The 25690-nt window shown below is 52.5% G+C and overlaps 1 protein-coding gene across 15 annotated transcripts in view; it reads right to left on the bottom strand.

Moving 5' to 3' along the window:
• The window catches only part of UBR5 (ubiquitin protein ligase E3 component n-recognin 5), a 2036132-nt gene that overhangs the window by 297864 nt on the left and 1712578 nt on the right, over positions 1–25690 (bottom strand). For all 15 annotated transcript variants that reach the window (XM_085605144.1, XM_085605147.1, XM_085605145.1 and 12 more), the window contains one exon: positions 6061–6121. In XM_085605144.1, the coding sequence (XP_085461270.1) occupies positions 6061–6121 (61 nt within the window). The remainder of the gene's footprint in view (positions 1–6060; positions 6122–25690) is intronic.

Here is a 25690-nt window from a genome sequence, read left to right as displayed (position 1 = left end):
ACCAGCTTTATGCATTAGGCCGTCAGTCCCAGCAGCCTCAGAGTATACCTCACTTTAATCCAGGTCAGAGACAGCAGAAACTGGGTAGGTCATCTTACAAACAAGTTACTTCCCTTCGGTAACGATATATCTGTAAGAGACATAGATTAGTTATAGATACCTTACTTTAGAATTATCCCCAGGCGTCAGACTGGATCCGGAGGTGGTGTCGATTGACTCCGCGTTCGGCATTGGTGTCATGGTGGCCAGAATGACGTCACTGTATCTACTTAGACGCCGCCCTCGCGTGCCGACGTCAGTTCTTTACATGACATTCCACGCCAGAAGCGCAGAGCCATGCAAGACACTGACGACTGGTGCACAAAACTCGGACCCTGAAAGGGATTCCCTGCCCCTAGAAGTCAGTTTGCAGAACAGGGAGGATGGGTGGGGTGGTAAGGAATTTATAACTAATCTATGCCTCTAACAGATATATCGTTACTGAAGGTAAGTAACTTGTTCATCTGAAAGAGACAGTTAAATATTCCTTACCTTAGAATAGATACCCTAGCAATACCAACCCCGGAGGTGAGTCGGCGAACTAAGTTCACACCAGAAAGTCCTGGAGAACAGAATGGAAAAAGAAGCCCTCTCTCCGGACTTGGCTGTGCAGGCAACAGTGTTTTGTGAACGCGTGCAGAGATGCCCACGTTGTCGCCTGACAACTATCATTGAGGGGGACTCCACGTCCCAAAGCAGTGGTAGCTGCCGTCGGCCTGGTGGAATGGGTGCGCAGTCCCACTGGAGGCTCCTTCTTTGCCAAAGAATAGCAAGCTTTGATGCACAAAATGACCCACCTAGAGATGGTCCATTTTTGCACGGCCTGACCCCTTTTAGCGCCCACATAGTCAACAAAGAGCTGGTCATCCACCCGGAATTGCTTTGTGCGATCCAAATAAAATGAAAGCGCATGTTTTGGATCCAGACGGTGTAGCCTCTCTTCCTCTTTCGAAGGATGCGGGGCGGAAAGAAGGAGGGCAAAGTGATGGTTGACCAACGTAGAAAGAAGTAACCACTTTGGGAAGAAAAGAGGGTCGAGTTCGAAGGACAACCTTGTCTAGACGAACAGCCAGAAAAGGAGGTTTTGAAGAAAGAGGCTGGTGCTCACTCACCCTGCGAGCAGAGGTGATGGCAACCAGAAAGGCCGTTTTAAAGTCAGAAGTGAGAGAAAACAGTTATGTAGCAGCTCAAAGGGAGCGCACATAAGAGAAGTTAGAACCAAGTTCAAGTCCCACTGGGGCATTACAAAGGGAATAGGAGGAAAAAGAAAAGTAATGCCTTTAAGGAAGCAATTTACAATAGGGGACTTGAAAAGAGAAGGCTGACCAGGAAGCCTAAGAAAGGCTAAAATGGCTGAGAGGAAACCCTTTAGAGTGCCCAGAGCAGAGCCCTGCTGGGCCAAAGAAAGGAGGAACAAGAGGACCTCAGAAAGAGGGGCAGAAAGGGGATCCACAGCCTTTGCTGCACACCATGCCACAAATTTGTTCCATCAACAGGCGTATACCGTCTTAGTGGAGGGACGCCTGGCTGCCAAGATAACATCACAGACTTCGGGAGGAAGGTTGAAGGCCCTCAACTGTCGCCGCTCAATCTCCATGCAAGGGGGTGGAGATTGGACACGTTCGGGTGGAGGACCGTCCTCTGCTGCTGCAACAGAAGATCCTCCCGAAGAGGCAGTCTGATCGGAGGATCGATGGCCATGTGTAACAGCTCGGGAGACCAGACTCTTCGTGCCCAATCCGGAGCCACAAAGATTACCTGGGTCCAGTCGCGCTTGATCTTCTTCATCACTCTGGGCAGAAATGGTATAGGCGGAAAGGCGTATAGAAGACTGCAAATCCACTCGCGATGAAAAGCGTCGCCTAGCGAGTGCCGCCTTGGAAATTCCAACGCGCAGAGTTGCTGACATTGCGCGTTCTATTCTGTGGCGAATAGATCTAACCAAGGCTCTCCCCACTGTCGAAAGAGGCATTGCACCAACTCCCACTGCCGAAAGAGGCATTGCACCACCTCCGAGTGAAGACACCATTCGTGATCCATCATGCACCTGCAGTTGAGTTTGTCCGCCATGGTGTTCAGAGAACCTGCCAGGTGTTGAACCACCAGGGATACGCCCTGATGTTCCAGCCATGTCCAGAGACGGAGAGCCTCTTGACATAGGGTCCACGACCCCATCCCGCCCTGTTTGTTGCAGTACCACATGGCGGTGGTGTTGTCCGTGAACACCTGCACTAATCTTCCCCGGACAGAGGGAAGGAATGCTTTTAGTGCAAGATGGATCGTCTGAAGCTCCAGAAGGTTGATGTGGAGCCTGGACTCCGTTGGAGACCAGAGGCCTCTGATCTCCGCCTCTCCCATGTGGCCACCCCACCCCAGAACTTATGCATAAGTCACTGATGAAAACTCTGGTTGGGGAAGGGAGAGGGATCTGCCGCGGACCCAATCCTGGTGCGTTAGCCACCACTGCAATTGTCATGCAGTGCCCTCCGAGATCTGAACTCAATAGGACAGATTCCCCTGATGCGGCACCCACTGGAACTTCAGGTGCCACTGCAGAGCCTGTATATGCCACCTGGCATGATCTACTAGCAGGGTGCAGGAGGCCATAAGGCCCAGCAGCATCCGGGTCATTATGACCGAAACCCGAGATAGAGGCTGAAAGCTCGGAATCAAAGCCCGAATATCCCGGACTGGCTGCTCGGGAAGATAAGACCGAAACGGTGTCATGCCCAGAACCGCTCTGATGAAAAGGAGCTTCTGAGAGGGAATCAGGTGTGACTTCGGCACATGTATAGTGAACCCCAGCAAATGCAGGTCGGCGGCCGTATTCTGGAGGTGGGAGACGACAGCCTGGGGCGAGCCCACCTTCAACAGCCAGTCGTCGAGATAGGGGAAGACTGGAACCCCTGATCTGCGCAGATGAGCTGCGACCACCGCCATCACTTTCGTGAACACCTGAGGGGCGCTGGTAAGGCCAAAGGGGAGCACGGTAAACTGAAAATGCTTGTGGCCTACTGTGAGCTGCAGGTAATGCCAGTGGGCCGGCAGGACGGGGATGTGAAAATAAGCGTCCTGCAAGTCCAACGCTACCATCCAGTCTACAGGGTCGAGGGAAGACAGGACCTGAGCAAGCAACAACATTTTGAACTTATCCTTCCGGAGGAAGCGGTTGACGTTGCTGAGATCCAAGATAGGAAGCAGGCCTTTGTCCTTCTTGGGCACCAGAAAGGAGTGGGAATAGCAACCACGACCTACTTCTGGGACAGGAATGCGCTCGATGGCTCCCTTGGCCAAGAGTGCCGAAACTTCCTGTTGGAGAAGGGTCAGATGATCCTCCGACATGCGATGGTACTGAGGTAGCATGGATGGAGGGGTAGTCTCGAAGGGGAGGGAGTAGCCCCTTCAGACTATTTGCAAAACCCACCTGTCCGCGAGATAGTGCGCCAGCGGGGGACGTGATGGCGAATCCTGGTGCCCTCTGGTGTTTAGTGGCCCAGAAAGTTCGGGCTAGGAGGGTTTGGAGGCTGCTGCAGAGAGAGCAGTGGTGGACTGGCCCGCCTGCTGGCCCCCAGAACCACGGTGGTGGTTCAAACATCCCCGCCCGCACAGGGGCTGAACAGCTTGCGCTGGCCTGTGGCTCTGGGGGGGACATAGCCACGAAAGGGGCGAAAGGCAGACTGCGCAGGGTGGGTGGTGGAGAGGCCCAAGGACCGTGCCTTGTCGCCGAATAGGCGACGGCCATCAAAGGGCATGTCCATAAGAGTGGATTGGACATCCCCTGAAAAAACAGTTGACCTCAACCAGGCGTAGCTTCGAAGGGCTACCAGCATGGAAATCGTCCTGCCTGAGTCGGTGGTATCCAGCCCACAGCGGATGGTAAACTTCGCTGCGTCTCTCGCTTCTGCAACTGCATGGGCGAGTACAGCCCGGGCCACCTACGGGCACTGGGGCAACACTTGGGCCACCGTATCCCATACGGAGTGGGTGTAACGGCCCAACAGACATGCGGTGTTTCCTGACCGCAGTCCCAATCTGGAGGAAGAAAACATATTCTTCCCAAGATGGTCCAGCTTTTTGGATTCCCTTTCAGGTGTTGCATTAGGGAATGCGCCTGTGGAGGCTTGGACCATCAAGCTCTCAGGGGTGGGGTGTTGGGAGAGGAAGGTGGGGTCGCCCGGAGCCGGGCGATGGTGTCGGGCGATCATCCTATCCACAGGAGCCCCTGTGTTGGGCCGGGACCAGGTGCCTAAAAGGATGTCGGTGAGGGCTTCATTAAACGGTAGCAGGGGCTCCGAAGAGCTCGCTGCCGGTTGATGCACCTCTGTCAGGAGGTTAGTCCTGACTGCCACCGTAGGTAGCTCGAGGTTGAGAGCCTCGGCCGCCCTACGCAACACCACGGCGTAAGATGCTCCCTCCTCTGTAGCCACGGTAGGAGGAGACAACATGCTATGGTCTGGTGAGGTATCCAAACCACTGGCTTCCCCCAGTTGCTCTCTCCAGTCCGGTTCATAGCCTAACTGGTCAGTTAAAGGGTCCCCAGACCCCTCCTAGTCCTCTTCACCCTCCTCTGGCTGCCAATCTGGTCTAAAAGAGCCAGGGTAGAACAAGGGCACAAAAGTAGTGGTCGACGCTGGTCCGGCTCTGTGTCTACATCAGGATGGAGGCTGGGGTGGACGCCGGCTGGGGACACAACTGGCGTCAGCTGCGGACGTGGTGCCGGTGGATTCGGCGCCGGGGGAGGTGTAATGAGGTTGACCAGCGCAGATCCGGATCCAGGCCTGGATCCAAGGGGACCCTGCAGTGCCGGGGCTGGAGCTGCCGGAGTCCAAGGCCCAGGGCCCCCAGCCGTGTCCGCTGGGACCAAAGCCGCACCGGTGGAGTATGGCTGCCCAAAGATGGCATGCATCGGTTCGTAAAATTGGCGAAGCTGGGCAGGGGTCGCTCCGGGTCCCAGGTAGGAAGAGAAACCCGTAGTCGACCCTTCGGGCTCCACACGCGGAGCCGCAGGAGAGGCACCACCCACATCCCTCGTCAGCCAACGGACGGGGAGAAGTCAAAGAGCAGCGATGCTTCTTCGACTTTTTCTTGCGCTTCAACTTACCTGACCCTGAGTGTGAAGACTTGGAAGAAGAGTGATGATGAGGACTCCGACCAGTCCCTCAACCTCCCACGCGACCGGCACCTCGAGAACGGCGCGGAGCTGACTGCCAGGCCTCGAGAAGCTTTCGGGACCGCTCCCGCAAAGACTTCGGATTCATGGTCCGGCAGTCAAAGGCACGACTTGGGGTCGTGGTCACGCTCCAAACAAAACAGGCACACGTGGTGCGGATCTGTCACCGTCAGTCGGCTACAGGAACCGCAAGCCCTGACGTGCACCAGGAGTCGAAGACTCGAAAACTGTGTCGACAAAAGTCGGCAAAAAGTCAGTCAAAAAATGCCAATAGAGGTACCGCTCTCTCCTGATTTGCGCTGGCTGGCGCGGAAAAAGAAAGAACTGACGTCAGTGCCCGAGGACCGCGTCTACGTAGCAACGGCAACGTCATCCCGGCGACCGCGACGCCAACGACAAACATGGAGCCGACCGTTGCCACCTTTCGACGCATAGGGGTACTGCTGATGAAAAACCTTCCGGATCCAGTCTGATGCCTGGGGGTAAGGTAATTCTAAGGTAAGGAATCTATAGCTAACTGTTTCTTTCAGATAAAATCCAATACAATGATGATGTTTGCCATCTATCTTGTTTAAGATTCACTAAATCGCTCTGAGAAAGTAAGTCAACACATTGCAGATTACTATAGGTAAACACGGGCAAACTTGAGTCTGTAGGATACTTCAGCGCCCCAAAAATTGTCTATGCTGCTAACATATAAAGACACTGTTGCAATACTTAAAAGGTGCTTTAACAGCACTGGTTATGCTACCTTGCCAGCAAAACTAAGGCCACTTTTCAAACAGCAGTAGGTATGTCCATGTATGTTTCAACTTCACATTCTCCACAGTACGCAGAGGGTAGTTTCATACCTGTGTCTTCTCAGATGTGTCAAGTAGACCAAGATCCAAAATACTGTCTGCACCGTTTTCTCTAGAGAGATCAAAGTAAAGGTTTAGTCCATTTTATCCCCACAAGTTTCAAATCATATAAGACAAATCCAAAAACCAACAAATAAGTTGACAGTTACCGTTCAAATACATTGTTACTTTTCTAATACTGGAAAGAATAAAGCCATTTTGTGCACATTTTCAAGGTTAGGCAGGTATTATCAACATACCAGAATTGGCTATATTTAGGATGTAAATGCAATATGAAGGAAAAGTGGCATTTAGATTGTGTGCGATAGGAAAGCTCAGTTTGAAATGCAGAACAAGCGAAGGGAAAAATAAAAAAAATACTCATCATAGTAATTCTGATACTGAGGTTATGTGCTCCTCAGAATGGAAATAATTATGCAGGGCATTTAGCCTGCATCTTTTACACAGTTTTCAAAGTTCTTGAGCTAGGAGATCAAAACTACCAATACAAACATGGGGTATTGGCCCCATTTTTAGTACATTACCTCTGCACCTCATTAATTCCAACCTACAATAGCGGACTAGATGCAACAACCAATAACAGAGATGTGCAGAGGGCCGACTTTGGAAACGTGAAGAATATATGGTCAGGCTGTAGGAGTTACCACAAGCTAATGGAAATGCTACTTACTCTGTAAGCAGCATTTCTATGTTTGTAGCATGCAACGCAAAAAAATTACATGCTTTGCATACTCCTGCCATCTAATGTTTAGCTTGAACATTACATGTTGTTTTCGTTGAAGAAGTTTCAAGTCACATGATGATGTGTGATTCCTCCCTTTGTCCACAATGGAATTAGTACTGACTCCATGTTAGATTGTTTATTTTCTGCTTACAGATATAAAACCAATTAGTTCTCTTGTGGCGACTTTGGGCACCTTCAGTGTCTACGAAGGACACTTAAATAGATGTACAGTACTCCTACGACTCCGACCTTCAAAACCCCAGAGGCTGCCATCACCAAGAGACTGACTGAAAAACTCACCACCAGACAAAAGCGTCTCTCAATTCATCCTGAGATGGGCAAAATCTCCACCCACAGTCTGCGAGTTCATCGACCACCAAATGAATTCATGTCTTGCCCCCATGAAACGAGTCAGCAACCTGCCTCCAATTCAAATGAAACCAAGATTAACCTTTGAAGACGAGGAGCTCGCCTTCGAGGCACCTTGACACCCGTGCATCAAAAGCAAATGAAACAGTATATAAGCCCTTGCTACAACCTTCAGCACCTAATCATGAATAACCACCACCTCCTCCACCACCACATCAGTCAGCCTCACCACCACATGTGGCTAGAGATACCCACAAGTGTGTCAATCTACAGCCACACATGCTACGTACATATTTATTAGCCATGAACCGAATTACCAGTGAATAAAAGACCTGCTGGTGTGACAGTGTGGCTGTAGATACAGACTAGAACGTGCAGCTCTACTGCCACAAATGCTAGAGACATATTTACTATCCAAGCAACCAGTTCCCAGTACATAGGAGTTGAAAAGCAAGCACAAAAAGGGGTGCTGATATGACAGTGCAAGCTAAAACTAGCCCTGAGGCAAAACTCTTATCAGAACTGGTCATTTGCTGTTACTCGCAAAGTCACATTTTTCTTTGTGACTGGATGAGTAAATACTGAACCCTTTCACAAGGGTGCTTGTTGATGTGGAAACAGTGATATGTGTGTTATTAGTAAGCAATCAATAAAAGAAAGAGGAGCTACCATGTTGGGGGAAATATTCAAATCAGTGAATTGAGTCAGAAGTATAGCTAAAAACTCAAACTGGAGACACTTCCCGGCTATCATTGAGAGAGGCCGACCATAAGCTTATGGGTTGCTCCCTGCTGCAGTGATGTCCGGTGCACTGACACTTCCCTCTATGGCAAACAGCATTTATGCAGCTCTGAGTGATGGTGGCTGCGCTGTTCCGCCCAACTGTAGCAAAGCTTGCAGTATTGCATCCTTGTTGGAAGCTGGCTTTCTATGTAGTGTACCAAAACTAGGTATAATATGCAGAAAGAATGGGCGACCCTTATTGGCTTACAGGGGCTTGCTTTAACAATATTTGAGGTATTGCGGTCAAGCAGTTTATGCTTATCAGAAGGGAGTGTTGAGCATTTGTTGAACACAGTCAGTCAATAAATGAGACACAATAAGAAATCCGAGGTTAATGTAGAAAAATAACACAATATGTTTTATAATATTTAGACAACAGATCTATGGGATCAGGTGCACAAGTTAGGCGTTGTGATCGCCGGGATGACGTTGCGGTAGCTACTTAAACGCCTCCCTCGCGCTCTGACGTCAGTTCTGTACACAACTTTCCGCCCCAGGACCGCAGAGCCATGCAAGATACTGACCACTAGTGCATTGAAACTAGGGCCCTGAAAGGGATGACGTTAACCCTAGAAATCAGTTTGCAGAACGGGGAGGATGGGTGGGGTGGTAAGGAATCTATCCCTAACTAATGTCTCTTACAGATGTATCATTACTGAAAGTAAGTAACTTGTGCATCTGAAAGAGACACGATAGTGATAGATTCCTTGCCTTAGAATAGATATGCCAGCAATACCAACCCCAGTGGTGGGTCTGCAAACCAAGATCACACCAGAAAGTCATGGAGAACAGAACGGCCAAAGAAGCTGTCTCTTCGGACTTGACTGTCAAGGCAATAATGCTTAGTAAAAGTGTGCAGCGAGGCCCACGTGGCGCCCTGACAGATGTCTTGCAGGGGGACACCACATCCCAATGCCGTTATAGCTGCAGTCGCCCTGGTAGAATGGGCGCTTAGCCCCACCGGAAAATCCTTTTTAGCTAGAGAATAACAGGCTTTTATACACAAGACGACCCAGCGGGAGATAGTTTACAGCCCGGCCTTTCTGGGCACCTACGTAGCCAACAAAGAGCTGGTCATTCACCCGGGTCTGTTGTGTGTCGTTCAGGTAAAATGAGAACACACCTTTTGGGTCCAGACGGTGGAGCCTCTCTTCCTGTCTGGAAGGGTGCAGAGGCAGAAAGAAAGTGGGCAAGGTGATAGTTTGCCAGATGTGGAAGGCAAGAACAACCTTTGGCAAGAAGGAAGGATGAGTGCGGAGCCCAGCCTTGTCCGGATGAACAGACAGAAAAGGAGGTTTAAAGGACAGAGCCAGGAGCTCACTCACATGTCTAGCGGAGGTGATGGCAACCAGGAAAGCAGTCTTTAAAGTCAGTAAACTAAGAGGACAGTTGTGAAGCGGCTCAAAAGGAGCGCACATCAAATAAGTAAGAACGAGATTCAAGTCCCACTTGTAGGAAAGTGAGTTTCTGTTGCAGTAACCCCCCCACTTTTTGCCAGACTACTGATGCACTTTTTCTTAGTGTGCCCTGGGTCCCTGCCAATCAGGTTCCCAGGGCCTGTGTTCTTTCCCCAAAACTAACCCAATTGGCATCTCTGGCCACAGGTCAGCCCCTGGTAACTGGTACCAGAGGTGCTCAGGGCACTGTGACCAGGGAAGATCCCTATGGGTTGCAGCACTTATTGTGCCAGCCTTAGAGGCCCTTTACACACACACACTGCCTTTGCAGGCTGCGTGTTTTGGTGCAGAAAAAAGTAAAGAGTCGACATGGCACACATCCCTGTGTGCCATGCCTACAACCCCCTGCCCTGGCATAAATCAGTCACCTCTCTAGATGGGGGCCCTATGCCAGTGGTGAGGGTATAGGTGCATGAGCCCTGTAACCCTACTGTGTCCAAGTCCATTCTTAGGCATTGTAAGTGCAGTGCTGCCATTAAGAGTATATGGTGCTGGGAGCTTGTCATTAAGAACTCCACAGGACCATAATGGCTACACTGAAAACTTCTCAGGTATCAAACTACTCAGCCCATTAAACGCTCTGATGCCAGAGTGGGATTTAATGAAAAATGCACACAAAGGGCATCTCAGCGATGCCCCCTGAAAAACGACCAGCCTCTGGTGGGTTTCCTGACTGGTACACACCAGCCTGCCACCACGAGACACGTTTCTAGACCGCTAGGGTGGGAGCCTACGCTCCCCGATCCCAGAAACAAAGCCTTTCCTGGACGGAGGTGTTCACACCTCCCCCAGGCCACGAAGAGCCATCTGTAGCAGGGGAGCTTCAAAGGGCTGGCAGCCTTTGTAATGTGACCCCCAGCCTCTCCTGCTATCAGGAGCAGGCCCCCTTCCTGTCTCCCCTCCTTTTCAGCGGGAAGACGGGTGGGAAAAACTAGCCAGCCCAGGAGGTGTGCCCACCTCTGCCAACTCCACCCCTCTGGTGGGGGAGGCGAGGTGAAGCCCACTCTTAAGTGCTCGCCATCTTGCAGATGGCAGGCACTGCCCAATCAGGACTAGGGATTGTGCTCACTCCCCCACGTGGGGTGAGCACACCAAGGGTGTAGTCACCCTAAGGTCAGTAGCCCATTGGCTACGGACCTCAAGACCCCTAAAAACAGTATTTAGGGGGCAGCTCTGAACCAAGAAGGCAGATCCAGCCTACCTACAAGAAGAAAAGAAGAAGGACGAAGAGCCGTGCAGAGCTAACAAGAGGACAACGCTCAATGACATGGCCCCAGCCCTAAAGGCCTGTCTCCACTTGAACCTGCTCCTGCGAAATCACGGCCTGTCCAGCAGCTAGCAACCTCACAAACCCCAGAGGACCTACCTGCCTTCACTTCCCAGACTGTTTCTCCCGTGAACACCGGACATGTTTAAACTGCAGCTTCTGGTGCCAGCTAGAGACCGCGAATCCTGCCCACTCTAAACCCACCGAACCCAGCCCGAGCTCGACTGGAAAAACAACACAAGGAGGTCCCCCCGGCGATCCTGATACGAGATCCGGCGACCCCTGACAAGCCTCCAGACAACGCCGGCAGCCTCAATCCAGAGGACGCCCACTACCGCGACCAGAGCGGGTAAGAAAATCAGACGTCACAAGGCACCCCTGCACCCGACGCACCACTGCCTTGTGTGCCCAAACCAACAGTGCCTAACCAACCTCCGACATCCCAACTTACCCCTCGAAGTGTTGGTCGCACCCAGAAGATCCTCGTCCCAGATCCTGCAGTGTTTCTTTGTCCCCGAGGTTCTCCATTGGAAACAACAGGGCACACAACCTCAAAACAGCACCCTGCACCCGGCCGCCCCAGTGCCACTGAGGGTGCAGCTTTGGTGCTAATTTGGTCCCCAACTTGCCCTGAGCTTAACCCTAGGAGCTTTGCTCCCAAAACCCAGTGGCCTGCTTGCCAGCAGCCACCAACTGGAAGCCCCCTATCCCCATTGGATAACAGTGGGCCTCAACACTCTGCACCCGGCCGCCCTAGTGCCGCTGAGGTTGTAACTAGAGTGCATCACTGACCCTGGGGGACCCCTGAGTCTAACCCCAGAACCTTAACTCCCACAGTCGTTTACTTACCTGCAAACCAATAATCTGATTTTCCTCCATAGGATAACATTGACAATTTTCCTTCCAAAAAAACGACTAAGTGTGGAGTTTTGAAAACTAAAGATATTCTTTAAAAATCGTACAAATAACCAAAACGCATTTACTCACCTGTTTCTAGGAAATGTCCCAGTGCTGAATCTAGGCATCCAGCACTGAGTTAGAAAAAGTAACGTAAAAGTAACTTACCTGTAACTTACTGATAAACCCTATTCATTCCAATGTACTGTATTTGCTAAGTGTTGCATACTACAGCTCCCCTGTAAATCAAACAAAGTACAATTTCTATTGCATTTTCAAACTGTCCTATATCCAGTAACTTATTACTGGAAAGTATTTAATGCTTACCTGTACCAGGCCTGCTTGGATGTAAAAATAAAAAAAAGTATATTTTTATACAAACACAATTGGCCTAGAGTTCAGTTCTCGAGTGTGTGAATTCATTTGCTAACTGAGTGTGTACATCAAAGGCTTAACACTGTCCTCTGATACTGCCTTACTGCTCGACCAAGCTACCACTTTAGAGAGTAAGGTTATATCTAACTTTAACCTCTGCCTACCTTTGGGGACTCTTGGACTCTATACACACTGTACCTCACTTTGGTGCAGTATATATAGAGCCAGTTTCTTACACCACTGTGGCATCAAAAATGGAATAGGAGGGAAAAGGTGAGTAATGCCTTTGAGAAATCTACTTACGACAGGGGACTTGAAAGGAGAGGGCTGATCAGGGAGCTTGAGAAAGGCCAAAATTGATGAAAGGTAGCCCTCAATAGTGCCCAGAGCAGAGCCCTAACGGGCCAAAGAAAGAAGGAACAAAAAGACTTCTGAAAGAGTGGCAGAAAGGGGATCTACAGCCTTTGCTGTGCACCATGCCACAAATTTGTTCCACCTGCAGGCATATAGCGATTTAGTGGAGGGACGCCTGGCTGCCAGAATGATATCACCGACTTCAGGAGGGAAGTCAAATGGAATCAATTCTCGCCGCTCAATCTCCACGCAAGGAGGTGGAGGCTGGACAACTTCGGGTGGTGGACCATCCCCTGCTGCTGCGACAGAAGAGGCAGTCGGATCGGGGGAGCCACGCTCACTCAGTAGCTCTGGAAACCAAACTCTTCGAGCCCAGTCCGGGGCCATAAAAATGAGTTAGTCCACCCTGGCGTTCAAAGAACCTGCCTAGTGTTGAACCACCAAGGAAATGCCTTGATGTTCCAGCCATGTCCAGAGACGCATAGCCTCCCGACATTGGGTCCAGAACGCCACCCCACCTCGTTTGTTGCAGTACCACATGGCGGTGGTGTTGTCTGTGAACACCTGCACCACTCTCCCCTTGACAAAAGGGAAGGAATGCCTTCAGTGCAAGTAGGATCGCCCGAAGCTCCAGAAGGTTGATACGGAGCTTGGACTCCGCCGGCGACCAAAGGCCTCTGATCTCCGCCTCTCCCATGTGGCAGCCCCATCCCAGGAGGGACGCATCCATCACCACTGTGTGCTCCGGTTGGGGAAGGGAGAGGGATCTGCCGCAATGCTGGTTCGTGAGCCACCACTGCAACTGTTGTACAGTGCCCTCTGAGATCTGGACGTACTCAGACAGGTCCCCTTGATGCTGCACCCACTGGAACTTGAGGTCACACTGCATATGCCATCTGGCATGATTGGTCAGCAGGATGCAGGAGGCCATGAGGCCCAGCAGCCTCAAGGTCATCCTGACCGAAACCCAGGACAAGGGCCGAAAGATCGGAATCATAGCCCGAATGTCCCAGACTCGCTGTTCGGGAGGATAAACCCAAAACTGCACCGAGTCCAGAACCGCTCTGATAAAGAGGAGCTTCTGAGAGGGAATCGGGTGCGACTTCTGCACAATGATGGAGAACCCCAGCAAATGCAGGAGGTCGGCCGTAGTTTGGAGGTGGGAGACGACTGCCTGGGGCGATCCTGCCTTCAGGAACCAGTCGTCGAGATAGGGGAAGACTGAAACCCCCGATCTGCGCAGATGAGCTGCGACCACCGCCATCACTTTCGTGAACACCCGAGGGGCGCTGGTAAGGCCAAAAGGGAGCACGGTAAACTGAAAGTGCTCGTGGCCTACGGTGAACCGCAGGTAATGCGGGTGGGCCGGCAGGACAGGGATATGAAAATAAGCGTCCTGCAAGTCCAATGCTACTATCCAGTCTTTCGGGTCTAGGGCAGACAAGACCTGAGCAAGTGTGAGCATCTTGAACTTCTCCTTCCAGAGGAAGCGATTGACGTTCCGAAGGTCTAAGATAGGAAGCAGGCCTGTGTCCTTCTTTGGAACCAGGATGTAGTGGGAGTAACAACCACGACCTACTTCTGGCATCGGAAAGTGTTTGATGGCCCCTTTGGCCAAGAGGGCCGCAATTTCCTGCTGGAGAAGTGCCAAGTGATCCCCCGACATGCGGTGGTAATGAGGTGGCATGGCTGGAGGGGTGGTCTTGAAGGGGAGGGAGTAGCCCCTTGGGACAATCTGTAAAACTCACCTGTCCATAGTGATGGTGCGCCAGTGGGGAAGGTGATGGCGAATGCTGCTGCCCGCTGGCGTTTGGTGGGCCTGAAACACCGGACTAGGAAGGTTTGGAGGCAATGGTGGCAGGGAAGGTGATGAACTGACTCGCCCGCTGGCCCCGTGACTCACCGTGGCCGGTCCCACGTCCGTGGCTGCGCTGAGACTGTTGCTGCGCAGGCCTGTGGCTTTGAAACAAATGTGTTTGGGCGCCCCTTCCTTGGCCACGAAAGGAGCAAAAAGCAGATGCCGAAGGAGTGCGCGTGGTCGAAAGGCCCAAGGACTTGGCCGTAGCCCGCGAGTCCTTAAAGCGCTCCAACGCACTATCTGCCTTGTCACCAAAAAGGTGAGTGCATCAAAAGGCATGTCCATCAGAGTGTTCTGGACATCCCCTGAAAAGCCAGTGGTCCTCAGCCAGGAGTGACGGCGTAGCGCCGCGGTCGTGGAAATCACTCTGCCCAGCGACTCGACGGTGTTAAGGCCACAACGAATCATGAACTTGGCTGCATCTCTCCCCTCAGCAATAGCTTGGCGGAGCACCGTCCGGGCCTCCTCTGGACACTGAGGCAGCACCTGCGCCACAGCATCCCACACAGAGTGGGAATAACGGCCCAAGAGGCATGCAGTGTTCACAGACCGCAGCCCTGAACTGGGGGGAGAGAACATTTTCTTCCCAAACTGCTCCAATTTCTTGGATTCCCTGTCAGGAGTTGCGGAAGGGAATTGGGAGAGGAAAATGGGGTCGCCAGGGCCCGGGCGATTGGGTCGGGCCACGTTCCTATCCACAGGAGCCCCTGTGTTGGGCCTGGACCAGGTGCCCAAAAGGACGTGTGAAAGTGCGTCATTAAAGGGCAGCAGCGGCTCCGCAGAGGAAGCCGCCGGCCGAAGCACTTCTGTCAGGAGGTTAGTCCTGACGGCCACTTTAGGGAGCTCGAGGTGGAGAGCCTCTGCTGCCCTACGTAACACCACTGAATAAGTACCACCCTCTTCCGTAGCCACGGTAGACGGAGACAGCGCGCCAGGTTCTGGAGAGAATTCCAGATCACCTGCGTCCTCCAATTCCTCTGCCCAGTCCAGGTCTAACTCACATTCAGCAGCGAGAGGGTCTTCAGACCCATCCCAGTCCTCCCGTCCTCCCATCCTCCATAACCTCCTGGGCAGGTGGGAAAGATGGAGGAGGATGGAGATAGAGATAAAAATTCCCCATCAGCGTCAATCGACACCGGTCCTGCCCCGTCTCCATGTCGGAGTGGAAGCCGGGTACGACATCGGCCTGCTGACGCCGTAGACGTCTAGGCCGGTGGAGGTCATACAAGGTCAACCAACATCGGCTGGGATCCATGCATGGATCCATGGGGGTCTCGCGGCGCCGAGGCCGAAGCCACTGACGAAGGGCGAAGACCCCAGTCGGACCCACGGGGCCCAAAGGTGCGCAGGCGGGGCCCGAAGGGCCAAAGAGCCGGGCAATGCCTGACCAAAATTCCTGTAGCTGGGCCAGAGTCGCCGACGGACCCAGGAAGGGCGGGTAGGCCGACGGCGACTGCGTAGTCCCCGCCGGAGCCGTGGGGGAGGCACCACCCGCACCCTGAGCCGTGTCGCGTGACAGGCTAGCAGAAGATGAAGAGCGTCGTAGCTTCTTCGACTTTACCTGACCCCGAGTGCGAAGACTTCGTGTAACGATGGTGGCGGCCCCGCGACCGATCCCTTGGCCTCCCATGGGACTGGGACCTTGAACGGCGTGGAGCCGACTTCAGAGCCTCAAGCAACTTTCGGGACCGCAACCGCAAAGTTTACGGAGCCACGGCACTGCAGTCGGGGCACGACGCCGGGTCGTGGTGGCGCCCAAGGCAGTAGAGACACTCGCGGTACGGGCCAGTCATCGACATTATGCGGGGACAAACCTCGCAAGACTTGAAACCAGGCATCCCTATACACCAGGATTCAAAGACTCAAAAAAGACAGAGACAAGTGTCCCCAAAAACTCAGTCAAAAATTGACTGGGGGTACCGCTCTCTCCGGATCTGCACTTGCTGGCGTGGAAACAGAAAGAACGGACATCAGCGCGCGAGGGCGGCGTCTAAGTAGCTGCCGCGACATCATCCCGGCGATCACGACGCCCAAGACGGATGTGGAGCCGCACAACGCCACCTTCCGACGCGCAGGGGTACTGCTGACGAAAACTTTCCGGATCCAGTGTGACGCCTGGGGGTAATTCTAAGGTAAGGAATCTATCACTAACGTGTCTCTTTCAGATAAGTACTTTAGTTCGTTATCGTTTTTACACAATTAAGCAGTTGAATAACAGCCGTCAGATTTTAGGCCCGAGCCTCGAAAGCGGTCATGTTATCATATGGAAGGAAAAGACGTACTGCATACAGGTATTTGGAAACGGTTGTAAAAGGTACTAAGGTGCTTGGGGGTCAAGGTCCAAAGTATCAACAGCAGTTCAGGTTAACCTGCTGTGTTGTGTTGGGGTGCAGAAGTGCTGGTTGTGATGGTAGCTTCTACTGCAGTTAGCTGTCAAAGTTTAAAGAAACCCTTTCAAAACAATAGAGTCTGCAAAGGGGGACAAGTCCGGTGGAACCCAAGGAAGAGGATCAGCTCGTGGGGGCTGTAAGGCTAAGGGGACACAAGCAGAAAAGGAGTACTCAGGCTGTGGGGCTCGGGTGCAGAGGTGCTGGTTGGTGAGCCACTTTAGCGTTCTATGCTGTGAGAAAGTGGCTCTGTATATACTGTTCCTTAATAGGTACAGGGTGTACAGAGTCCACAGTCCCCCAGGGTTTGACAGAGGTTAAAGGTAGATATAACCTTACTCTCTAAAGTGGTAGCTTGGTCGAGCAGTAAGGCAGTATCAGAGGACAGTGTAAAGCATTTGTTGTACACACTCAGTCAGCAAATGGTCTCACACACTCAATAACTGAACTCTAGGCCAATGGTTTATATATAAAAAATATATGCTTGTTTTATTTTAGAACCAACACTTGGATTTAAAATATACTTTCTCAGAATGAGATGTTTCATATAAATACTTTTGCAATATGCAATTGACTTTTGTAAACAGTTACAAGTGGTTGTGTGACGGAGCTCCGAGCGCTACCCCGGGGGTTACTGAAGACACTGATTGGTGGACCCCGCTTACACGGGTCTCTAACCTTCTTCCCTGTCCGCAGGATGAGTGGGATTCGGCCGCTGAAGATCGGCTTTTCCGGATGGGTGCTGGGCCCTTTAACTGGGAGTATCCAGAATCTCAAGTCCAGCCCTGCAGTGACGTCACGACGCGAGGTCCTACAAACGTGAGTGGAACCAGGAAGTCGACGGACGGCGAACCCTGGAGGAGTGTTGGAGTCGCGGAGAGCAAGGAGCACGGCGAGAAGGAGAGCGAGGAGCAGCAGAACCAACCGGAGTACAGCAGGAAGGCGGAGGTGGAGAGGACCGCAGGATACGGATCCGGCGAAGCGCCCTGCCACGTTCCCGGGGGAGGAGCGTGGCTAGGACAGGTACGGGACCGGGTAGCGGGCTGGATGGGGAGGCGGGACCGTCCCCAGTAGTCGGCGACCGCAGCGTTTCTCCCTAGGCCTTATTTGTGTTTAAAACCCCATCCCTCACGGTTACGGTTGCGATCACTGGAATCTATTGTTGGTGGTTATCACATGGTGATCCCTCACTCCCCTGGTCCTGGTGTTAGGTACAAGTCCACATATACAAAGCCTAATAAGCCCCTTCTCTTTCCTTCTGGGGACCGGCGAGCACGGACCTTGGGGAGACGAGAGACCGGACCCCTCCGTGGGAGAAGACGGCCCCCAAGACCCTGACCGACGTATCATCACGGATCCCGCCCGGTTCGCCCGAGAAAGACTGACTATCAGAACAAAACGCAAACTTATAGCAATAAAACCTAAACTACCCCGACCCCGTGTTCCGTCTCTCCTTGGTCCCCCGTCACACGTGGTGTCAGAAGTGGGATTAACATCTCACTCCGTCTGTGAACCAAAGATGGAGGCCCTCGTGCAGCATCTGATTCAAGGCCAGGAGAAACTCAGCTGGGCCGTCGAGAGGCAGATGACGTCCGCTCAAGCCGACAGAGAACTGTTCCAAAATTCAATGAAAGCCCATCTCGAATCACTGCCCAAGCCAATACCGGATATGCCCCCTCCTGTCCCCGTAGAAAGACGACTCCCTTATTCGAGTGCAGCGGGGGTGTCCTTACAGAAGTATGCCCCCGGCGAAGACCCGGATGCCTTTTTGACTAACTTTGAGCGGGCCGCTCGTGCCTGTGGATGGCCAGAAGAAAAGTGGCCCTTCTTTCTGGCCCCGCTCCTGTCCGGGGAGGCCCAAGCCGCGTACCAGGTGGCCAACCCTACCGGAGCCACTGGCTATCAGACCATCAAGGAAATAATACTGGAACACTTGGGGCTTGATGGGGAAGCCTATCGGTGCAAGTTCCGAAAGGAAAGAGGGGTACCAGGAGAAAATCCCAGGACCCTATACTTCCGCCTAAAAACGGCGGCTGATAAATGGCTGAAGCCTGACGCCAGCTCCAAGGAAGAAATCATGGCTAAGATGTACATGGAACAATTCCTAGAGGCTTTGCCCTTCGGAACCCAAAGATGGTTAAGACAGCACCCACACTTAACCCCGGAACAAGCGGTGGACATGGCTAAATATTTTTCAAGAGCTCAACCCCGCCTGGAGGTTGAGAAGATGACCAAACCACCGGTGGGAGGCCGACCCGAGAGAAAAGCGGCCCCTCCCACTGTACTACCCCGTGCTAAGACTTACCGCTCAGAATCCCCAATGACCCGTGGTCCTCAGTGCTTCGAGTGCGGAGAATGGGGCCATATCGCCAGGATGTGCCACAAGAAGAGGACCGAGGAACCCATGGACGTGGGGTACCTGCCAAAAAGCGTCCTCTACTCGGCTGAAATGGGCCCGTCATTTTACGTACGTGTGGGGTTGAATGGCTTTTCCTTAAGTGCGTTATTAGACTCCGGATGCCGGCAGTCGGTAGTCCAGAAACGTCTGGTGTTGCCCCAGCAATATCTAGCCCAACAACAGGTTCACATACGGTGTATACACGGGGAGGTCCGACCCTACCCTTTGGCCCTGGTAACGCTTAAGCCCATGAACAGTCCCGCTTGTACAGTGAGGGTGGGGGTGGTGGATTCCCTACCCGAAGACATCATCCTGGGAGTAGACAACCCAGATTTTCTATCAATGTTTAGAAAGTCCACGCAAGGCGAGACACAGGGAAGCGGGAGGGTCACCTCTGGTCTGGTCTCAGCAGATCCGTGGATTTCCGACAGGAGTTTCCTTTTTGCCCAGGGCAATGACCGCACCTTGTTCAACGCCTGGGAAAGTGCTCACATACACCAAAACCACCCGACAGACACGTATCCCAGATTTATCATACAAGATAACCTTTTATACAGGGAAGGAACCAAGGACGGGGGTCTCCAGCTGTTAGTGCCCCAACCTTTCCGGGAACAGATATTGTTCTTCTCGCATGCCCACCTAACGGCCGGTCATGCAGGGAAAGAAAAGACTACCAGTGGAGTGTTGCGGTTTTTCTATTGGCCAGGTGTTTATAGGGATGTTGAGGAGTACTGTAAGACCTGTGACATCTGTCAGAGGACTTCCTCCTATAAACCCAGAGCTGCTCCCCTACAACCCATGCCCATCATCGGGGTTCCATTCGAGAGGGTGGGTATGGACCTGATAGGGCCACTTCCTCGTACGAAACGGGGCCATCTGCATGTTCTGGTTATAGTGGATTACGCCACCCGCTTCATTGAGGCTTTTCCTTTGACCACCCCCACCACCAAGAACGTGGCAGACAAAGTGGTGGAACTATTCTCCAGGGTCGGATTCCCGAAAGAAGTCGTAACAGACCAAGGCACCCCGTTTACTTCCCGTCTCATGAAGGAGGTGTGTAACACCCTGAACATCCACCAGTTGCACACCTCAGTGTACCATCCCCAGACGGACGGACTGGTGGAGAGGTACAATCGTACGTTAAAATCTACTCTGAAGAAGATGCTGACGGCGGAACGCCAAGAGTGGGACAAATTGCTCCCCTTGGCCTTATACGTGCTGAGGGCCCAAGTGCAGAGTAGTACTGGATATTCCGCCTTTGAGCTCCTATACGGGAGACAGCCTAGGTCCTTGCTGGAGATAACAAGAGACGCCTGGATACACGAAGGTTCCCAAGACCACCGTACCGTCCTGGAATATACATCCCAGCTCCAGTCCAAGTTAGGAAAGCTCAGGGACCTGGCTCACGACAACATGGAAAAGAGCCAAGCCAAACAGAAGAGATTGTACGATAAAGGAAAGAAATTAAGGACCCTGCAGAGAGGAGACTGGGCCCTAGTGCTGTTACCTACCAGCACCAGCAAGTTCAAGAGCGAATGGCAAGGCCCTTACCAGGTGTTGGACACAATCGGACAGACCACATACAAACTGCAGTTGACCCCATCCCGAACCCAAAGTTATCATATTAACTTACTGAAAAAGTGGCTGGGACCCATACCAAAGAACGCCCACTTCTTACTTCCCTCACACCGACAGAGCAAGTCCACGGTGGGAGACCTGGTGATAAATCCCGAATTAGCAGAAGACAAAACAAATCAGCTACTCGAGACTCTCCACCGATTTGATGAGATATTCTCGGACTCTCCGGGGAGGACCCCGCTCGCAGAACATACCATCGAAACGATACCGGGGAAGGTAGTAAGACAAAAGGCGTATAGAGTTCCAGCAGCCAAACGAGACGCCATTCGGAAGGAAGTGCACGATATGTTAAGGCTGGGGGTTATAAGACCATCCACCAGTCCGTGGGCGTCGCCCATCGTGATGATACCCAAGCCTGATGGGTCATCCCGATTTTGCATGGATTTCAGGGCGTTGAATAACATATCTTCTTTCGATGCATACCCTATCCCAAGAGTGGACGACCTCATTGAGAAGATAGGTGATGCCACCTACATAACAACGTTGGACCTCACTAAGGGGTACTGGCAAGTACCCCTACGGGAACAAGACCGGAAGAAGACTGCCTTCTCAACGGACCTTGGGTTTTTTGAGTTTACGGTGTTACCATTTGGGCTCCACGGGGCCCCAGCGACTTTCCAGAGACTAATGAACGAAGTTTTGTTGCCCTACTCCTCTTTTAGTTCGGCTTACCTGGACGACATAGTGGTGTTTAGTCGCTCGTGGGAGGACCATCTGCTCCACGTCCAAACAATACTTCACGCCCTACGCCAAGCCAACCTGCACATCAATGCCAAGAAGTCTAGGGTGGCGTTTAACCAGGTCCAGTATTTGGGGTATGTCCTAGGGGATGGGGTCATCGCTCCCCAAGAAAGGAAAATCAGGGCTATAGGAGAGGCACCCTTCCCATCCACTAAGAAGGAACTAAGGGGTTTCCTAGGTCTCATCGGATACTATAGGCGTTTCATACCCTCTTTTGCAAATCTGGCGTCTCCCTTGACGGATCTCCTCAGGAAAGAGTGCTCTTCTCATCACCTGCGCTCTCCCTCCCCGGACGCGATGAACGCCTTCCAGCAGCTGAAAACAGCTATCACGACAGCTCCGGTTCTTCTATCCCCTAATTTCCAGAAACCATTTATTGTAGCCACGGACGCATCAGACACCGGGATAGGGGCGGTTTTGTCCCAAACCGATGACGATGGACACGAACACCCGATCCTGTACGTCAGTCGCAAGTTGTTTCCCCGGGAGCGGGCCTATCCCACCATAGAGAAAGAATGCCTTGCGGTTAAATGGGCGATAGAAAAACTGCGCTACTACCTTGAGGGGAAGCCATTCATCCTCTACACCGACCATGCCCCCCTACAGTGGATGCATCGCAATAAAAGCAACAATCCCCGGGTCCTCCGGTGGTTCTTGTCCTTACAGCCATTTGCATTTACGGTATACCACCGCAGGGGCCGAGACAATGGCAATGCTGACTTTCTTTCCCGAGTCTCATCTCTCCCCGAGCGGGAGCAGCCAGGGGGGGTGGTATGTGACGGAGCTCCGAGCGCTACCCCGGGGGTTACTGAAGACACTGATTGGTGGACCCCGCTTACACGGGTCTCTAACCTTCTTCCCTGTCCGCAGGATGAGTGGGATTCGGCCGCTGAAGATCGGCTTTTCCGGATGGGTGCTGGGCCCTTTAACTGGGAGTATCCAGAATCTCAAGTCCAGCCCTGCAGTGACGTCACGACGCGAGGTCCTACAAACGTGGGTGGAACCAGGAAGTCGACGGACGGCGAACCCTGGAGGAGTGTTGGAGTCGCGGAGAGCAAGGAGCACGGCGAGAAGGAGAGCGAGGAGCAGCAGAACCAACCGGAGTACAGCAGGAAGGCGGAGGTGGAGAGGACCGCAGGATACGGATCCGGCGAAGCGCCCTGCCACGTTCCCGGGGGAGGAGCGTGGCTAGGACAGGTACGGGACCGGGTAGCGGGCTGGATGGGGAGGCGGGACCGTCCCCAGTAGTCGGCGACCGCAGCGTTTCTCCCTAGGCCTTATTTGTGTTTAAAACCCCATCCCTCACGGTTACGGTTGCGATCACTGGAATCTATTGTTGGTGGTTATCACATGGTGATCCCTCACTCCCCTGGTCCTGGTGTTAGGTACAAGTCCACATATACAAAGCCTAATAAGCCCCTTCTCTTTCCTTCTGGGGACCGGCGAGCACGGACCTTGGGGAGACGAGAGACCGGACCCCTCCGTGGGAGAAGACGGCCCCCAAGACCCTGACCGACGTATCATCACGGATCCCGCCCGGTTCGCCCGAGAAAGACTGACTATCAGAACAAAACGCAAACTTATAGCAATAAAACCTAAACTACCCCGACCCCGTGTTCCGTCTCTCCTTGGTCCCCCGTCACAGGTTGCAATAGGCAACAATTTTAAACCCAACAATACAATGAGCTCAATGGAAAATTCAAGTTATTTGCAACAGATTACTTTTTAGATTACTTTTGGAATTCCAGAACTGGATCATAGATTCAGTCCTGGGTCAGTACTCAATCAAGTGATGAAAGTCGACTTAATTACTGTAATGATTTTTAAACAATATTTAGCTATTTTAAAAGTTGCCACTTGGAAAATATTTCAAAGAAAACAGTCAATGATTCCCTATGGAAGAAAATTCAAGTTGCAGATACAGTATGTTCTCGTTACTTTTGTAATCCAGTACTGGGTGCCTAGACTCAGTACTGGGACCTTTATCTAAAACAGGTAAGTAATTACGTTTTCAGATATTATACGATTTTCGAAGAATATTTAAAGATTGCAGAAATCGACACTTAGAAGAAATTTCACAGAAAAACAGTCAATAATTTCCTATGGAAGAAAATTGGGTTACGGGTAAGTACAGTTGTAAGTATTTTTCAGAGTCAGTGCTGGGCACCAAGATCCAGCACTGGGAGCTCACCTAAGAGCAGGTGAGCAATTTCGTTTTCGTTACTCGGCTGATTTTTGGTGAATATTTTAAGATTTGAAAAGTCCACACTTAGAAGAAATTTCAGGAAAAAGCCAGTCAATGTTACCCTATGAAGAAAATTGAGTTATCGGTTTAAGGGTAAGTACTCGACTGGCAGAGTTGAGGTTCTGGGCATAGACTCAGGGGTCCCCCAGGGTCAGGTAGGTACAGTTGGTTCACCCGCAGCGAATATAGGGCGGCTGGGTCCAGAGAGAGTTAGGCCCAATGTTATCCTATGAGGGATAGGGGGGCCTTGGTTGGTGGCTGCGGACTGGCAAGCCACGCGGCTGTGGGAGCTGGGCTCCTGGTCACTTACTCAGGGCAAGTGGGGAAGTGGGTAGGTGTAGAGTTTTCACAGCCAGGGCCACTCGGGCGGCTGGGTGCAGAGTGCTTTTGAGCCTTCGGGCGCTCAATTGATTTCAATGGGAAATCTCCGGTTTAGAAAAAGACTGCAAGCTCGGGTACGAGGACTCTTCAGGTGCTACCACCACTTCGAGAGGTAAGTTGGGTAGTTGGAGGATAGGTAGGTACCCCGGGATTGGGCACAGGGGTCCGCGGGGCGCCGCGTGCAGGGGTGCCTTTTGTTGTCGGGAAATCTTACCCTCTGTTGATCGCGGTAGGGGGGGCACCTTGTTCTGAGGCTGCAGGCTTCTTCAGGAGTGTCGAGGGAGGTCCTTGGGTGCCGGACTCGGGGTCACAGTCACCGTGGGGTCGTCCTCGGGGTCTTTGTTCACTCTGGCACTGGCCAGGCTTGGCTGGTGCAGAGTGTGCTGGGTTCGCGGTTCTGGGCTGCTGCCAGGGATTAGAGGTAGGTTTTGAGTAGAGCCTCTACTCATGGGAGTCCCAGGGGCTTAGAGCCAAACGGTAGCCAGGTCCTCCGGGGTTGGTGAGGTTGTTGGCCACAAGAGATGCCGGGTTGGAGCAGGAGCAGGTTTGAGGGTCGACAGGCCAGTAGGGCTGGGGCCAAAGCAGTTGGTGTCTTCCTCTTTTTAGCAGCTGCAGGGCAGGTCTTCTTTCTTCTTGCTCTTCTCTGTAGTTTTTGAATATGGAATCTGGGGAAGGAAGGTTCAGGGTGTCCCTAAATACTAGATTTAGGGGCGTTACAGGTAGGTGAAGGGCAGGGACCAATGGGTCCCTGTCCTGGGGTGGGTACACCCCCTATCCTGCCTCTCTCCTGTGGGAGGGGGGCAGTAGCCTAGTCCTGATAGGGTAGGGCTCCCCTTCTTCAAGATGGAGAGAGCCCGGAGATGTGCTTCACTTCGCCTCCCCACCTGAGGGGTGGGGTTGGCAGGCTGGCACATCCCCTGTCCTTATTTGGGGTTTCCGGCCAAAGCTTCCCGCCAGAGTGGGGGATTGCAGTGGCCTGGGGAAGCTCACAGAGGCAGCATGCCTTTGAAGCTTCCCCCTGCCCATCCTGGGAGAGGAGATTTAGCACCTCGCCCAGGATGTGCATTGTTGCAGGCCCAGGAGAGCGGGGGCTCTCCTACCCAGGGGTCCAGCAACATGTCTGCTGGGTGGCAGCCTAGGCAGCCTCAGAGCAGACGTGGATTGTCGGTTAGGTTTAAGGGGGCACCTCTAAGATGCCCTCTGGGGTGCTGGGTTAATGTGCTGAGAAGTTTGATACCAAACTTCTCAGTCTTTAGTGTTGCCATTATGGTGCTGTGGAGCTTGTGTTTGACGAGCTCTCAGCACCATGTACTCTTAAATGGCAGCACTGCTCTTACAGTGCTCAGGGATGGACCTGGGCACTGTAGGGGCACAGGGCTCCTGCGCCCACATCATTGGCATAAGGCACCCAGATAGAGGGGTGGCTGATGTATGCCATGGCAGAGTAGGTGATGGGCATGGCACAGAGGGAAGTGTGTCATGTCGACTTTGCTTTTGTCTTGCACCCAAACACTCAACCTGCAAAGGCAGTGTGTGTGTGTGTAAGGGTACAGGGCCTCTAAGGGTGGCACAAGGAGTGCTGCAGCCCTTAGAGGCCTTCCCTGGTCACAAGGCCCTGGGTACCTAGGGTATCATTTACCAGGGACTGACATGTGGCCAGGGTTTGCCAATTTGGGTTTGGTTTGTTTTAGGGAAGAAACATAGGCCCTGGACACCTGATTGGCAGGAGTCCAGGGCACACTCAGTC

Source organism: Triturus cristatus, chromosome 5_1 (assembly GCF_964204655.1).
Source record: "Triturus cristatus chromosome 5_1, aTriCri1.1, whole genome shotgun sequence".
Taxonomy (NCBI): Eukaryota; Metazoa; Chordata; class Amphibia; order Caudata; family Salamandridae; genus Triturus; species Triturus cristatus.
This window is presented reverse-complemented; position numbering and strand designations above follow the sequence as displayed.